Here is a 17,360-nt window from a genome sequence, read left to right on the forward strand (position 1 = left end):
GGAGTCGGTGTAACTGTCATCTTAGAAACAACTTTTGAACAAGCTGTTTCATTTCCTCATTCGCTATTCCTCTATCCCGTCTCTCTGCTGGCTACATTTGAACTAATCTCACTCTCAAGTGTTCCTGAAAATGGCAGCCCCGGCTGCTACACGAAAGCAAAAATTAATCCCCGAAAGAAACACACCTACCGCAAACAACTCTAGGGTTTCTAGTGTGTATGCGGAGCTTACAGTACTTACTGCTCTCATGCTGCATAGAATGGAAGAGCCTATCACTCTTTTAATCTGTTTATGGGGAACCTGAACCACACAGATACACTAATAGGCAGAAGCTGGCGGTTTAGAGGCAGAAAACCACAGCTCGCCTGCTGTGAAGCTGTCATCTCCTCCTGTACCACCGGCTGAGTGCTTACTCTGCACTGTTCACGCTTTATAATGCACAAACACACACGCACGCGCACACGCACACGCACACACACACACACACACACACACAGTTTCTCCCTCGCAACAAAAACACACACATCATCTAGGGATACAGATAGAGACATGCTGAATATGGAAGCCTACAAAAAACAGTATCTCATTTTCTACAGACTAACTTTTGCAAACTTGCACAGAAAACAAGACACTCTAATGCAATGTCTCTGTCACACACACACACACATGCATATAGTCCTGTGTGAGACTTCATGTCCCAGACTGCGCCTGTCCCAGTGGATCTAATCCGAAAACCCTGCTGCTAAATCTGACAGGGACAGAGTGTGACTGTGTGTGTGTGTGTGTGTGTGTGTGTGTGTGTGTGAGAGAGGGAGAGAAGGTGGTGGTGGGAAAGCGGAAACAAAAAAGCTGATTAATTGCTGTGGGCATTTTTGCACAATAAGTGATAAGTGCAACTTTGGTCACATGCTGAGCTTTCATGCACTCTAATCTGCTTTAATGTGTCTCCAGACTCAATTATAGCTCAGTAATATGCGTGTGTGTGATGTCCAATGGGGAAGCAGATCTCACCTGGTGTCTCTCTCAGCGGCTCCGCCCTCGATGACGGTCTTGACGAAGATGCCCAGTTTCTCCAGGCCTGCGTCAGCGCCAACACCCATCCCGATGATACTGATCCCCAGGCCGTCTTCATCTGGAAAACATACACACCACATACTGTAGTTAGGGATGCACCGACATCGGGCTGATACTGACTCAATTAGCCAGATCGGATATCTGTGATAATGGGGCGGATTTATTCAAATCAATTCCATGTTTATATACTATAAACATTATATTAGAGCTGCAACGATTAGTCGATCGACAGAAAAATTACTGCCAACTATTTTCATTATCGATTCATCGTTAAAGTAATTTTTCATGCAAAAATGTCAGAAAAACGCCGTTTTCAGCCTCTCAAATATGGAGATTTCCTGCTGCTCTCCGTTTTATATCATTAAACTGATTATCTTTGGATTTTGGACTAACAAAACAAGACGTTTGTAGACATCACCTTGGACTTTGAGAAACTGGGACGGACATTTATCACTACTTTCTGATATTTGATGGACCAAACGATTAATCGATAATGAATATAATCATTAGTTGCAGCCCTACAATATATACTGGAATTTTAATTCCTGTTTAAGTTTTGACCAATTTGTTGCTACATTAAAAAAGTTTACAGTTGAATTGTAATTCCTGTTTTTTTTAAAGATTTTTTTTATCAAGTTGCTGGTGTACGATTTACTATTTTAATAATAAATAATTCAGTAAATTTATATGTATATTTGTTACATTTTGTTTTACAAAGTTAGGAAAGCAATGTTTAAGTCAAGCCTGATGTTTCCTTGCACATAAAAAATTATCCCAGTCACTTCCACACAGTGAGGCATACAGTCTATTAATTATATACTGATATTGGATCGGTACTTAGTATCGGCAGATATGGTGCATCCCTGACTGTAGTTAAAGTGTGAGTGTGTATGTTTGTGTGTCTATACGTGTGTGATGGGTTAGAGGCCTCCATTTCCTAACTTTCAAATGGATCAAACCCAAAATGTCTCCTCCTAGTAAACTGGTTTCAGGTGGAGTGAAGGATACATGCAAAAATGGATGGATGAATACACTCAATAACAGAAGAGCAGTTGATTTATTAATGTAGAAGAAGAAGAGAAGTTTACTACAGGCATAGTGGCCTTCACATGCATAGGAAATGTGCTGGATGGGAAATTCCCTTCCAGTGTATCATTCGTCCATCTCCATCCTCTATTAATTATTCACGAGTTGTTAGGGTTACGTAACAGTGAGTGGATGGTGAAATCCTATGATGTAAAGTCATTCTATTTCAGGTCTTTGGCAATATTGGATTTCACCACAGGAAAACCTCAACAGGAAAAAGACACGTGAAGAAGATGCAATATCACCTCTTTGTAGCTCATGCTGGAGAATTAGGACAAACTGTACACTACAATCTCTTTTATGTGATCTAAGGAGGTTTGAGATGAACTTCTGCATTGAAACAGGATGCTGAAAAGCAGTCAAATGCTTTTTTTTAGGGTTTGAAAATAAGACGCCTTATCGTTAATGATTGGCCCAGAAATTCAAAATTTGGGGGGAAATGGATAAAGAAATACTGAAAGAAAGAAATGAAGAAACAACCTGGATAGAAAGACAAAAATAGAAATATCATACCTTTGATAAAAAAAAAAAAAGTGACAGTCCCATATGTGGGTGATTCTGTCTACTGGGTATAATGGGTAATTGACGGGATCCACCTCCTCGTTTTATGGTGTACATAGATTTTCTTTCCCACCTTTCTCCAGCTCCACAGGGAAGAGCTCCAGTTTCTCCACCCTCTTCTCCAGCTCGTACTCTGCGGAGGAGGCCACAGGATCCACCTCTTCGTTACGGCGGTCATAGTCCTCGTTGGAGTAGGTGTTGAACACCTGGAGAGGGAGCACAAGGAGTTAAAAGGAGGTAGGCACACAAAATCAAATATAGCAGTTGGTTGACATTGCATAGATAGAAATAGTTCCACCACCTCAGCAGCATGATTCGGGATGTTTAATGACGTTTTATAAAGGAGATATTGTACATACAAATATGATAAGACACTTCCATTCTTTGATGATAACAGTGAGTAATGTTGCTTACTTTACAAGTTTACGAGTGGATGGAAGTAAATAAGACTGTTTATGTTCCCAACCACTGCATTATCTGCACAACAAAGCTGACGACACTGTGGTAAATAAAGACCATTATAACTAAGCCACAACTACAACCACATATCAGCCTGTTAACCAACAGGAAATAGACAAACATAATGTGATGATGGGGGGATAGGGATATGGAGGACGAAACCTGCTAAAATAAAAAATGAATGAATAAATAAATAAATAAAAAAATTACTCGATAAATAAATAAATAAATAGATATGTCATTAAATGAAACAAAAATAAAATTAAAAATACTATTTAATTGATTAAATGGGACATAAATTGATTTCTGTTTTCATTTTTTTTTTCTTCTTAATTTATTGTTCATTTGCATAATGAGGCAGAAATGCATAAAGAAATGCAAAAAAATGTGTAACAAAAATTTAAATGCGAAAATTAAAAATTAAAAATATTTTTTTTAAAATGCAAACATAAATTAATTAATTAATTAATTGATGAATAAAAGTGAAAATTAAACAGAAGAGTAAATAAATAATGGAATTAATCCAAATATAAATAAATAAAGAAGCTAATAAAAACAGAAATATCTATATCTATATATTTATGTCACATTTTATCGATCACTTAATGGCGGCTACTTTTAATATTATTTTTGCTACATTTAATGGCGTATTTATTTATTTATTGACACATTTATTTATCAATTCATTTATTTTTGGTTTTGGCAGGTTCCGTCCTCCACATAGGGAGGCCTTTCTCCTCCTCTAAACTGTGTCGTCCTCGTAGGAGTCTCTCCTTCACAGCAAGATTCTGCCGTCACTTCACATCTCATCCCGGCCAAGCGCTCTCACTGCTCTCTGCACCGAAGAGGAGGGGGAGGAGGTGAGAGAGCCCTGCACGAGCAGACTCGAACGTGCATGCTGTTGTCACGTCTGTAGTGCGCCGTTCTGCAGAACGCTGGCTGCTGGCGCCGAATAAAAGGGTGCAAGGGTATGCAAAGTGTTTATGCGGATACGTGCACGCTTGTCTGTTTCTCAGTCAGACACCTGCACACATCCACACTGACTGCAGCTGCTATTGTTACAATCTGAGAAACTAGTGACATTTGCCACATGGTGCTGTCTCCTACAAGCAAAGATTTCGGAACAGGGATATCACACCTTTAGCTCGATGACGTCAATCACCAAAGTTATTCACAACGCTGCATGCCCACAGAGTTTCGCCACATCGTCCACCCTGCTTTAGTGTCACTGAGCGAGTCACTCACTGCACATCTCAGTGCACTGACCTCTTTGAAATGGGGGAAAGAGGAAATCTCTCGCCAGCAGAGATCAATAAGGCGTCATGTCCCACCACATGTATTGATCTGGCTTAAAGCTGGATTTATGTTTTGGCATGTGGCATGTGTTGGACTAATATCTTACCACCTGATAAATACGCAACCAACTATAGTGAATAAGTAAATGGCCTCTCTGTTTAAGGGACACTGTGCTGGTCGTACTGTACGCACAGCTTGGGCACATTGATGTAGCGTGACGCTGCCAGGGTTGGTTTGTGGTTTGTTGCTTGTGAGCCTGCGTGAGCTCTACCCATGACCTCTCTGTCATCAATCATTCAGTGTGATCAACAGCCATGCATTATTAATGCTTGCATGCACACACACAGGCACACACACACACACACACACACACATCCATATATACACCCCCACGTATATATACATAATGTTGTGCATAGCATTAAAGAAATAGAAAAGAAAATATAAAAAGACACACACACACAGACACACAATAAAAACCAATGCACACACTGCTGACGAATGCTAACACCAGCACTTGCACTGTCCGGGACGTCCTGGACTGATGCTACCGTTGGCAGCAAGTACACTCTCTAATGGCCTCTCTCAGTCACTGTGTGCTCTCTACAAACACATTAGCATCTGGCCAGTCACTTGAGAGAGAGAAAGAGAGAGCGAGGGAGAGGTCATGGAGAGAGATGAGGACAGATGAGGGAGGATCCAGTGATGGAGGCACAGTGATGGAGATAGATAACAAAAAGGCAGGAGAGGGAATTCCAAAAAATCCAAGCGACAGATGAAGTGAGAAGGCAAAGGATGGAGAGCATTGGTGACTGAGATAAGGAGTGACGAGATAAATAAAAGAGCATGCACAGGGGAAATAAGAATAGGTAGGCAGAAAGAGAGTGAAAGGGAAACAAAAGAGACGGACTACACCATCAAATGGAAAAGCATTTACCCCACCAGATAAAGAAACCTGCCGTTATACAGCTCTAAGCGGAAGCTACCGGAATATACTGTACCTCCAGATTGTCAGGCTATGTTCAGTCAATTTGGTGCATATTAAGGCACCCAAAGAAAGAACGCATGCTCTAAATTACCCTGGCTTAGGAAGGGATCAAAAGAGGTGGAAGAGCTTGCTGAAATGTGAAGGTCAACCAGTGCAGACTGATTCAATTGATGTCTTTTTTAGGTCTTACTATGAGTCAAGCTAAGTTTTTACATTTCTCTCCTAAGATAGGATGTATAATCTTCTTGTTCTTGGACAATAATTGGATTTTGTTCTGCCAAAAATACTGTTTGACCTGAAGTAACAGAGGAGAGATAACTGAAAAAAAAGACAGAAAGAGAGAATGTGAGATGGTACAGTAATGTGTTTAACCTTGGCAGTACCGTAGGATACTGCTGCCTGCTGCGTGTTTTACTATAGGGAGCTGAAAAATGGACAGAGTACAGGACCAGGCCTGCAGCTGGCAACCCACAAGTCTGACAACAGCTGTGGAAAAGACAGTTAGGACCGCAGCTAACCACACATGTATAATGGTTATACTCAAACAAAACTGACATTTAAACTGCCACTAAATTACTTATATACGTCTGCCCTTCATACTTTTTTTTTTTGCCATGCTGGCTGGCTGCATGGCTCTAGGGATGGCAAGTATAGGATGGATTGCCATGAAATTTGGTGGAGACACTCATGGTGCCCAAAGGATGAATCCTATTGACTTTAATGATCCCCTGACTTTTCCTCTGCCACCATGAGCGTGAAATTTGGTACAGGCCTTGATGGTCCTCAGGGGATCAATTTTAATAACTTTCATCCCCTGACCTTTTCTACTGGCATGATCATCAAATCAAAATTCCAGTTTGTCCAAAATTATTATGGTTTATGACCAAATACTTGCAGAACTAATGACATTCCCATCAGCCTCAGTGATGCTTTGTCAGTCTTGATACAATCTCACAGAGCTGCTAGCACGGCTGACTAAGTCCAGGTTGCCCTGAGAAGGTTATTATTGGTCTTTACAGGATGTACAATTTGAGGCAAACAAACATGGTACAAAACTGAACAGAGCCGACAAAACCCAACACTGTCTGTATGTAAGGACAGACTCGGGACAAAATAAATCTTGACAGCTCCATCAAACTTAAACTTAATATTAATATAGAATGTAGAATGTATATATGTATATATATATATATACCTGTATACGGAGTATATACATAATATATTGTTCCGTGGCGTCATCCATTGGTTTGTGGACTGCCGTATTGAAGCCTCCAGTTCGGCATTTTGGCCGTCATCATCTTGGTTTTTGGCCGTTTTTTGCAACCAGAAGTGACACGAGAGGGTGGAGCTAAGTGCAACCGAACGTTGAATACGATATTTTTAGGCTGCAAATGAACTGAATGAACTGAAAACACACTGTGAAAGGGTTAAAGTTGTAAGACGAAAACACTGACAACTCCCTGGTGGCGATCTGTCAACCACAAGATAGCCACCCCATAAAGCATACCCTGCTTTATTGTCTATTTGACTCTAAATGGAACCATAATTTACTAAATGAACATCATGCTGTATTGAAGAAGACTTGAAACTAGAGATTGAGACCATAAAATCATGTTTACAATGTTTACTGAGGTAATTAAGGCACTTCCGCATTGGCTTCACTTTTCAAACCTGGAGGTTGCCTACTGAATATGACGCATATCAATATGTTAACCCACATAATCCTATAAATGGATCCCTGGGAACAGCAATGTGGGAGCATTTCATCCTTATCTGCATTAATAACTGTGTGGAATCTATACCCTCATCACGTCAACAATGACAAACACCTACAAATTTCCACTTTCAAGTACAGTTGGTGTGTGCTGAGGGAGGTCATTATGCTCTACTGTAATTCAGTTTTTATTGAAGAGGCAGTGCACAAGGAGAACCACTGAATATGGAAGTATAATGGGCCGTCTCCTCATGTGGTGCCCCCCTGGAATTGGGACTGGAATAGTCTTTTGAAGGATTAAACACAACACACAACCATTTACATGTAAATATATTCCTCTCCGCTGGCTGCACTTTCTTTAAAGCTTAGTGCACTCGTTTGGAAGAAAAAAGCTTGAGTCAACAAAAAGTCAACATTTTAGGATTCACATAAAACTGCCCTATTGGGAGATGGTTGGCTGTAAAATCATAAAATATTTTTTTAAATCGTTTTATAGTGCTTGCTGAATACATTGTGCTACCTAATTTTACGCGTGCTTAATCTAAAGCTTCTCTACGTAACATCCTCTTAAGATGGGAGCTGGTAAATGCAATCGTCTTTTCAGTACAGCAACTCTTTCAGTGTAACATCACCTCTCATCCACCCACAAACTCGTATACACCTCTTTCTCTCAGATCTGGTACACACACTGTAAAGTCTGATACCATCTCTCCTCTTCCTTCTGCTCATCCTCATCTTTAATCCATACAACACACTGATCGAAGCCCCTGACACACATACACTTTTACTTCAGTAATCAAACCCCTTACAGTGGAGATACTGCTTCTTAAGTGCAGACAACAGTTCTGTTTGGGCATCCACAGACTGGCAGACTTGTTATCTGCTCTCCAGGCCTCGCAGGAGGATGGAGGGAGTTTGGTTTGATTCTTCTGAAATGCAGTTCTACTGTCATTTATGGATGCTGCTGCTGCAACTGCTGTGACTCTGTAGATGCCTGCGGATCGCCCCTCAGTCACCGATTTCAATAAAGCTGAGCCCTCTCGCACTGTACAAGTGCCTCCCACTCTCCCTGGATTTGTTTGTGGATGCTTGAGTATGTATGCTGGAAGTGCACATCAGGTATTTGCGTGATAACAGTATGAGTATGCATGCAGGCTGCAGGTGAGCATGTGTGTGCAGCCGGTTGAAGTTTCATTGCAGGTACATGTCTGCACAAGCATGCATGCATGTGATTCATCTCGCAATGACAACCCCTCAGCCAAATAATGTCTGTCAGTCTGTCTGGAGAGCTGTTTTAGCCTCAGGGACAGAGGATTAACCAAGGGCCCACTAAGCCACAGGGGAGAGGAAGAGGGAGCAACAGCACATGAGGGTAACGCTGGACCAGAAAAGGGTGATAATAACATTTGAATGGGGAGGTAAAATGAGATATGGAGACGGTGGACTGGGACAAAAAAGGAGGACAAATGAGGGGGCACGAGAACAGATGCAGGCGGCTTTAAGATGATGAGAAAATGGAGGAGTAGCAAATGAACAGGAAAAATCGAGTTTACAGAGGATGGGAGGCAATATCCACAGAGAGAGAAACAGAGTGACTCATATGATTCATGGGTTAGAGCAGCAGCAGGCGGCGAGGCTATTGAAGAGTGAAACAGGCAATAAGAGAGAAATAAAGAAAAGAAAATGAAAAAAAAAGAAAAGAAAAGCCGAGGAGCGGGCAAGGCTTGGGGTAATTCGCTCCAGGGTTGTTTGAGTCCCTGCCTAAAATGTCACAGCATGGCGCCCATGCCCCGGCCAACCTCCTCTGATGGTATTAAACCAGGCCATCGGTGCTTCGGTGCCAGTGCCGCCGCCCGCCCTGCGCCTTCCAGACAGTGGACGCTGCCCCGGGCAATAAGAGGCTAGAAAGCCCAGGAGAAATGTTCCTACTGCTGTGGCGTGAGCCCAGCAAACCCTGCAGTGGATTAACTACAGCCTGGCACACACACACACACACACATAGACACACACACACACATAGACACACAGTCTGCTCTGCTGCGACAGCTCAGCACATTTGCATTCCATTACTTCTACCTGTGGCCACCCACCCGCTCACACAACAGCGTGCCGGAGAGCTGACAGGTGCTGAAGGCAGAGAGTGTCTGGATGCTGAGGGACGAGACAGTCGCTGCTGATGATGGAAATGAATTCATGCCTTGCGAGAGCAGACAGAGACTGACAGATATAAAGGAGGTGGAGATGGGAATAAGGGAGAGTGAGAAAAAAGAGAGAAACAAACCGAAACAAACAACAACAGTATATATTAGTGCTCTCAAAGTTAACACGATAGTAACGCGTTAACGCAAAATCGTTTTAATGCCCCTAATTTCGTTAGTGCGATCGATCTTCCGGAGGTTGTAGCAGGCTCAGTTTTAAGAGATACTGAGTGAAGTGAAGATACTGGCATCAACCTACGGAATTATCCTAAGGAATCCATTGGTACCAACCATGTCATACTAGCTTGTCGTGAAGGAGGTTAAATAACGCTACGAAGTTACGCTAAACTTTGGCGAGGAAAAACTGGCATGGCCATTTTCAAAGGGGTCCCTTGACCTCCGACCTCAAGATATGTGAATGATCATGGGTTCTATGGGTACCCACGAGTCTCCCCTTTACAGACATGCCCACATTATGATAATCACATGCAGTTTTGGGGCAAGTCATAGTCAAGTCAGCACACTGACACACTGACAGCTGTTGTTGCCTGTTGGGCTGCAGTTTGCCATGCTATAATTTGAGCAAATGTTTTAGGCTAAATGCAGTACCTGTGAGGGTTTCTGGACAATATTTGTCATTGTTTTGTGTGTTAATTGATTAACAATAATAAATATATAAATACATTTGCATAAAGAAGCATATTTGTCCACTCCCATGTTGATAAGAGTATTAAATACTTGACAAATCTCCCTTTAAGGTACATTTTGAACACCAAAAATGTGCAATTAATTTGCGATTAATCACGATTAAATATTTTAATCGATAGCCCTAGTATACAAGGTACAGATTTTACAGTCAATTCAAGGCTGACCTTTTCTGTCATCTTGACACACATCACCCCTCGTCTGAGGAAGTGACACTGACTTTTGACATGTTGGAAAATGCCAAAATTGAACAAGTCAGCATTTCTTTTTTTAACTGAAGTGTCTTCTGCATACAGAGTAGACACACATACTGTTAAACAGAGGGAGATCTTTGAGAGAAATACACTGCTAATATGTGCTAAGATTTCATTTCAGAGTAGCTTCAGAGTTTTTTTCAGCTGTTGTTTCTGTTTCTTTCCCCTAAAAAATGCACTTCGGTCCGCTGTTTATGGCACAATACCACTGGGTGCCATGACTCCCACCAACAAACCAAGCCACTGGCCAACTACAGGATGAGAGCAAGGAAGAGAGAGAGAGCGAGGGGCCAGCTTTAAACAGGGGGCAGAGCGTAGTAAACAAGTAGAGTAGACAATGTCCTGCTTTATTTTATGTCTTGGTCATATGTGAGTAGGAGGCAGGATCAGAGGAAACACAACAACATGTTGCTTGTTACAGGACTGATGCTCTTATGCCCACTTGCTATGTGATGTACTTCATTATGCTGCAACAATGACTTGGCAGAGTTTGGGACCACACAGCATAATAACCGCTCTGTGTGATCTGGAATAACTTTGCTCGTGGCACAGATCTCAGGACAGAAAGGGTTGGTATTTCAGCATTTGAATAAGTTTAAATTCAGACACTTTTAATCGTGTTCCTGACTCACTACAAACAAGGACATGGCGACAGTGCAGCAGTCTGAACTGTCCTCAGCACCCGGCTTAGCAAACACTGAGAACATTGTGTCACTGAGACGCTCTGTTCTGTGCAGTGTTTTTCACTGGAATAAAAAAAAACTAGCAGCACGCTGATGATATCATTAGCAGTGGACCAGATTGGGTAGGTGGGGTTTGGATGATGGTTCATGACACAGTCCACTGTATGGCAACTGACCAGCCTCAAAAAACGCAAGGCACGTCTCGCCTTTCCTGGATCATTAAAAATGCATCCCCTGGGGAGGATCAGGTGGCACCGAAACAAGCAAACAAAAACACCACTGCATTAATAATGGAGCGGGTAAGCTACAGGCACGCACAAATACGCAACAAACCCGAGTTTGGAGTAGTTGTACCTGTCAGAGATAAGGAAGGGTGCTTTTCCATTCATAACTGGACTACTACATAAAAACATTTCATGACAGTTTGGGCTGAATTTTAAGTCCTGATACCTAAGAATAGTGCTGTTTATGCTGCCTTTTAGCTCCAATATCTGCATAATAACATATAAAGCCATCACACAAGCTTCTCCACTATTACACGATTTGCAAGGAGTCTAGTTGTTATTCAAGATTTTCGATTTAGCCTCCCCGAAAGAAGCTTAACCAAAATACCCGACCGTCTTTCTGACTGAGCTCAGCTGCTGTTTTTTGCTGGTCTAACCAAAATGTCAGCTGTTATATCTCTGCTGTACCAGAGTGTCGGAACTCTCTCCCAACAAAACCCCGCTCTCTCCCATTATGCCTGGCCACAGATTGCATAATTAGGAAGCTGACAGCCAGCTTCACACAGCTCGCAGAGGGAAAACACCAGAATTCAGGGGCAGAAGAGAGACGTTGCTAAAGAAAGTAGCAATTAAGAGATAAACAGGTACAGAAAGTTCTGTGTTGCAAAATATATTATAAAATAATGTAATGTCAAGACCATTTAGGAGCAGTTAATCAGCGTTATGAGTTATGTTTTTGTAGACTTTGACTCAATCAATGAGAATGATTGGAACATGGCTGAAAAGGCATCCACTGCAATACTAAAGACTATATTGAAGGTGGCTAAGCTGCTGCTGCAGGCCTTAAATACCATTTACAAATGACATTGCCAACATCCATGTCAGTACTTGTTCCAAAATTCAAGCAATGCGGATACACATATACCAACATCCAGAAAGACAGACTGCCCTTAAGTAGAGTAATCCTTTCCATCAAAAACATGGCCAGAGAGTTCCTGGCAGGAAGCCATCTCATTTGAGCTTGTGAAGCACAAGACTGTATTAGGTGATGCTCCAGATAAGGATGATGTTAGGATCACATATGTTTACTTTTGATGCATGTTCGTCGGATTTAAACATTCATGTACAGTAGGGAGGGCAGGGTCTTTGTTGTCATGTACTGTATTAAAGGCAGTCAAATGAGATCCCAAATGTTCAAAACCGTCTGGCAGGTCTGTGGAACGACACTGGGAGGATGCTAGTTGGCATTTTCTCTGTTTTTAAGCATCAGCGGATTTGTCTTTATGTTCTTTCATGCTCCAGTAAAGTACAAGATGAGTCTCTGAATTGGTTTGGTGTATTGCAGCCTGAGTTGCAAACCCGCATACAGCAAAAGTACACAAGGAAAAAACTGAGTAGGTTGTCTTTGCAAGCAAGTGTTTGTAGTTTGATCTAATCTGCAAATGAAGATATCAGTCTGAGGTGGGTTTAGAAAGTTGTGCCAGACTGGGGGGCACAGTAATAATAACAATAATACATTGTGCATTATTAATAGTTGCATGTGTAATACATGAATGCCAAATAAACAACTTTATATAATTCTAATAATAAAAATAAAGCTGCCATGGAGAGAGTATGAGACAATGGGCCCGTGGACACAGACATGTAAATGTCCCCCACTCCTCATCCATAGGAGGAAGACACCCAGACTGAAAGACTTTGTGGTCATTTTGCACGTCTTTGTAGTCGTTTTTGATGCAAAAATGGCAGAAATGCTGTTTTCAGCCTCTCAAATGTGGAGATTTCCTGCTGATCTCTGTTTTATATCTTATTAAACTGAATATCTTTGGGTTTTGAACTGACAAAACAAGACATTTAAAGACATCACCTTGGATTTTGAGAAACTGGGATGGACATTTTTCACTATTTCTATCTAGAAAATAATCAGCAGATAATCGATAATGAAAATAACCGTTAGTTGCAGCCCTATTTGATTGACTTTCCAATAAGAAATGTTAACAATCACGTCATACAGAGAATCCGCTTCAGGGGTTCTGGGCCTTTACCCAGTAGGCCTGTTCAGTACTATATATCCATGTTACAAACAAGCACACTACCTATCAACTTCTGACTCTGGTAGGGCCAATCAGACACCTGGGGGGCCCATGCCACTGCTCTGGTCCCCGCCCCTGGTCTGAGGCAGATGAGTCATCTAAGTGACCTCATATTCCCCCGAATTGAACTCACATCCTTTTAGATACAGGAAACTAAATCTCCCAAAACAAAATACTCTTCAAAACGTATTTACAAGACACATACTTTTATACGCCACAGAAAAAGAATGAATGCAACCATCCCTGTTACAGAACAACACACAAGTCAAAACATCTAGTAAAAGACATTCATAAAATACCTTGCGGCTCCAAAATCATTTCCACGGAGAAGAGGAGCGACACACATCTATCATATTGATTATGACTCTGAGCTCAGATCCATGCTACTCAGCATTCCACTAACGGTGCAGCAGCAGAACCTAATGGACAAAATGCCAGTCTCTTTGATACAGTAACAGACAGCATGCAAAGTGGATGGGCTGATTACAGAGCCACTTCAGTGGCCGGTGAACTGGTGCTCCGCTCATCACATCTGCTTAATTCCATTAAGATTGCTCAACAGGCACAAAAAGTATCATTAAAAAGACGATCTAAATGCCGTTCACGTAGAGCGGCAGACAGGAAAACAAGAGGAGACTGACACAGCGGGCTGCGTGCAGAGGGAGAAAACTTCTTCTGTCAAACTCCTGGGGTGCGGTTCAACAAAGACAGAACGAAAACACCCTGCATGCAAAGAAATCTGCAACAAGTGTGAGATGGTTAAAAGCTTTTGGGATTTGTTTGCGATCAAGGCTGAATTTTAAAACCGAGAGAGAACCACACAGTGGAACTGAACACTGGCTGAGATGTGTGCCATTCCTTCAGATCTAACATCGTATTCTCAATGTCACATCAGCTGCACAGAACGTACTTTGACAGCAGGACATGAAAAGTGTGATAGAAGATTGAATCTACTTCAATACTAATACATCAATCTATATGCCTCAGACTGAACAACCAAACTAGAGGCTCTAATGTCGAGGATAAAACCAGTTGCTTGAATGAACATGGGATGTGATTCTCTTCTGTAGGTCAGTGCCTTCGGGAGAGCAGGCTGCCGTCGCCTTGGGCAGCTCAAAGCAGTCACTTCTCACTGGGTCAGTCAGGATGTTACAGTTGAGTGAAAGGATGTGGAAGTAATCATTAATAAAAAAAACAAAAAATAAAAAAAATTGTATGTGTATTAATAAGAGTTTACAGCCACAGTAGTGTCTCTGTGAGGCTGTACAAGTACTGTAGGAACAGCAATACGTTGAGGTAAATGCAAATATGCTCACAATGACAATATTGTAAAGTATAATGTTTACTATGTTCACCATCTTAGTTTAGCGTGTTAGCATGCTAACATTCGCTAATTAGAAATAAACACAAATTACAGCTGAGGCTGATGGGAATGGACAAATAGAAATTTTAACCTCATAATGGTACTTCATGAAAAGTCAGGGGATCACCAAAGTTATTACAGTTTATTCTGAGGCAGGCATGACAATATGAATCAAAATTCATGGCATCTACATAATAGTTGTTGACACCAGTTGGCAACCTCCGGGTCTGAGAAGTGAAGCCAATGCGAAAGTGCCTTAAACTTGCATTCTTTCTAACAGCCAGCAGGGGGCGACTCCTCTGGTTGCAAAAAGAAGTCCTTTCACAGTGTGTTTTCATTTCATGAAAGTTAATTGTAACATTTTGGTCACCTAAAAATGTCTTATTCAGTATTCAGTTGTACTCAGCTCCACCCTCAAAACGGCAGTCCACCCTCTTGTGTCACTTCTGGTTGCAAAAAAAACAAGATGGCGATGGCCAAAACTGTAGTCCACAAACCAATGGGTGATGTCACAGTGACAACATCCATTTCTTATATACGATGTATGATTGAGCCATTTAACTCAAAGCCACAAGTGTGAATCTCATGGTGGCACTAGGGAAGACGGGCAATCCCCAAAGTCATTTGGATTGACCATCTGGGAAACTTGAATGTCCGTACAAAACTTTCTGTGTGTGTAAGAGTAAACTTTGACCTGCTGGTGGCACTATAGGAAAGGTCAGGAAATCACCAAAGTGATTAATAAATATCTGAACCAAATTCCATGGGAATCCATCCAATAGTTGTCAAGACACAAATGTAAAGCCAAAAATGACAAACCATGGTGGCGCTAGATGAAAGCTCAGAGGATCACCAGTCAGTAGGATTCATCCTCCCCACGATTGAACAATCAATCAATCCAATAATTGTTGAGATATTTCATTCTGGACCAAAGTGGTGGACCGCCATCCCAACCCACATTGCCATCCACAGACCCATACCGCTAGCACGTATACAAGCTAGATTTATAAACTCAACACCAGTGAAACTAACACAATACCAGGCTTCTCTGAGCATCTGGACCTGTTATTCTTCTTCTCAAACTGAAGTCAGTGAGCATGTTTACAAAAATGTTGCCAAAAGCTGGTTGTGTGTCATCTTCTCCCTGCGGCTGCCATGACGATTTGTAAAATTAATTAAGCTTTCAAAGCTGGGATGTTGAAATTATTTATCCGCTTTACGGGGCAGGACCAAGAAATATTACATGAAGGGGAGGGAACGTTGAGTATTAGATCATAACATGGCAGTTTTTTTCAAGGTCTTCTGTGCCGTCTCCTCCCACAGGGGTCAAGCTGGACTCGTGCGGGGCCGAGGGCTGAGAAAATAGCTTTGTCTCTTTCACTATATAGACGAACAAAAGACAGAACCCTGTTTGTGCTGAGAGGAGGGGGGAGCGTATGATGGAGAAGTGGGAGGGGTGCATGTCTAATTGTGCGTGTGCGTAAAGGGGGGGGGGCAGTGCCTCACTTGAATATTCCATATGATGAACGAGCGTCTGTCCTTTTCATAGAAAACAGAAGCCTTGAAACGACAGACAACAACAGGAGAGCATATTCCCCGCCTGTTCGACCTAAATGGGACAACAAGCCTTGTAGTGCTCACTTTCACTGTACGATGAAAATACAATTGATCTCAAGAAAAGACATTTTTCAAATGATCAAAAGCAGATTTTGTATTTTTGGTATTTTTTAAATATATTATCAAAAACATTACATTTGATGTTATGTTAAATAATGTAATATCCCTGATGAAAATGTGTGTGTTTTCATGCACGTGTGGTGAGTCCTGAGAAGGAGGAAAAGAGAAAGATGCAAAAGCAGAGACGGTGTGTAGGATAATTAGTGAGCCAACATCACGTTTTCTCCTCTGAATAACTGGGCTAATTGTTCTGGTTCGTTATAGCACGTTAATAGGTTTGATCCTCAACATGTGGAATGTTTGTGTTAGCTCCAAATCTCTCATACATAAATCTCACTCTCTAAATCACCAATGTCTTGCCCTCACATTTTAAATGTGCACACACATCGCTTGTATGTCAACAGGCAAAAGATCTAAAAAAAAAAAACAGATTTCACTGACAAATTAAAGAAATAGGATAAAAAGGAAAAAGGGCAACCTAAAGCATGAACATGTTAAGCTTATTGATTCTAAATGCTTGAGGATAAAGACTGAAAAATATTTCCCATAATCTTCCAAATCCATCTTTCCAATCCACAAAACACTGGCTGCATTGTGTCCAACTCAGCGCAGAAAACAGTGTCAAAATACTTTACAGCAGATGATGCAACAAATACGATCGTAAAGCTATTTCTATTCATTTAAAAAAAGAAGTTACCAGGGAAACTGTAGGAACTGTATTTTCACCAGAAACAATGACCTTTTTCATAAGACTGTGGCGTAATTACGACCTTTCCTGCCCCTTTGAAATCCCCGTGGGATGGACGGTATAAATGCGTGTAATCTCTTGCCATAAACCTACTGATATCACTGAACAACGGACACAACAAGGTTACATAAACTAAGTCCACTATATTCTGTATATACAGTATTGACAGATTCATGTCCACTCTGCTACTGAAATGTACAAAACATCCTCATCCTCTTATCTTCCTAATTAAAAAGA

General features: G+C 41.5%; 1 protein-coding gene across 6 annotated transcripts in view; it reads right to left on the bottom strand.

Annotated features, from left to right (window-relative positions):
- ppp1r9a (protein phosphatase 1, regulatory subunit 9A) overlaps positions 1 to 17,360 on the bottom strand; it is a 66,601-nt gene that overhangs the window by 35,813 nt on the left and 13,428 nt on the right. For all 6 annotated transcript variants that reach the window (XM_074614003.1, XM_074614001.1, XM_074613999.1 and 3 more), the window contains exons 3-4: positions 2,795 to 2,927; positions 1,012 to 1,132 (exon numbers count right to left, since the gene is read on the bottom strand). In XM_074614003.1, the coding sequence (XP_074470104.1) occupies positions 1,012 to 1,132; positions 2,795 to 2,927 (254 nt within the window). The remainder of the gene's footprint in view (positions 1 to 1,011; positions 1,133 to 2,794; positions 2,928 to 17,360) is intronic.

Source organism: Sebastes fasciatus, chromosome 17 (assembly GCF_043250625.1).
Source record: "Sebastes fasciatus isolate fSebFas1 chromosome 17, fSebFas1.pri, whole genome shotgun sequence".
NCBI classification, from domain to species: domain Eukaryota; kingdom Metazoa; phylum Chordata; class Actinopteri; order Perciformes; family Sebastidae; genus Sebastes; species Sebastes fasciatus.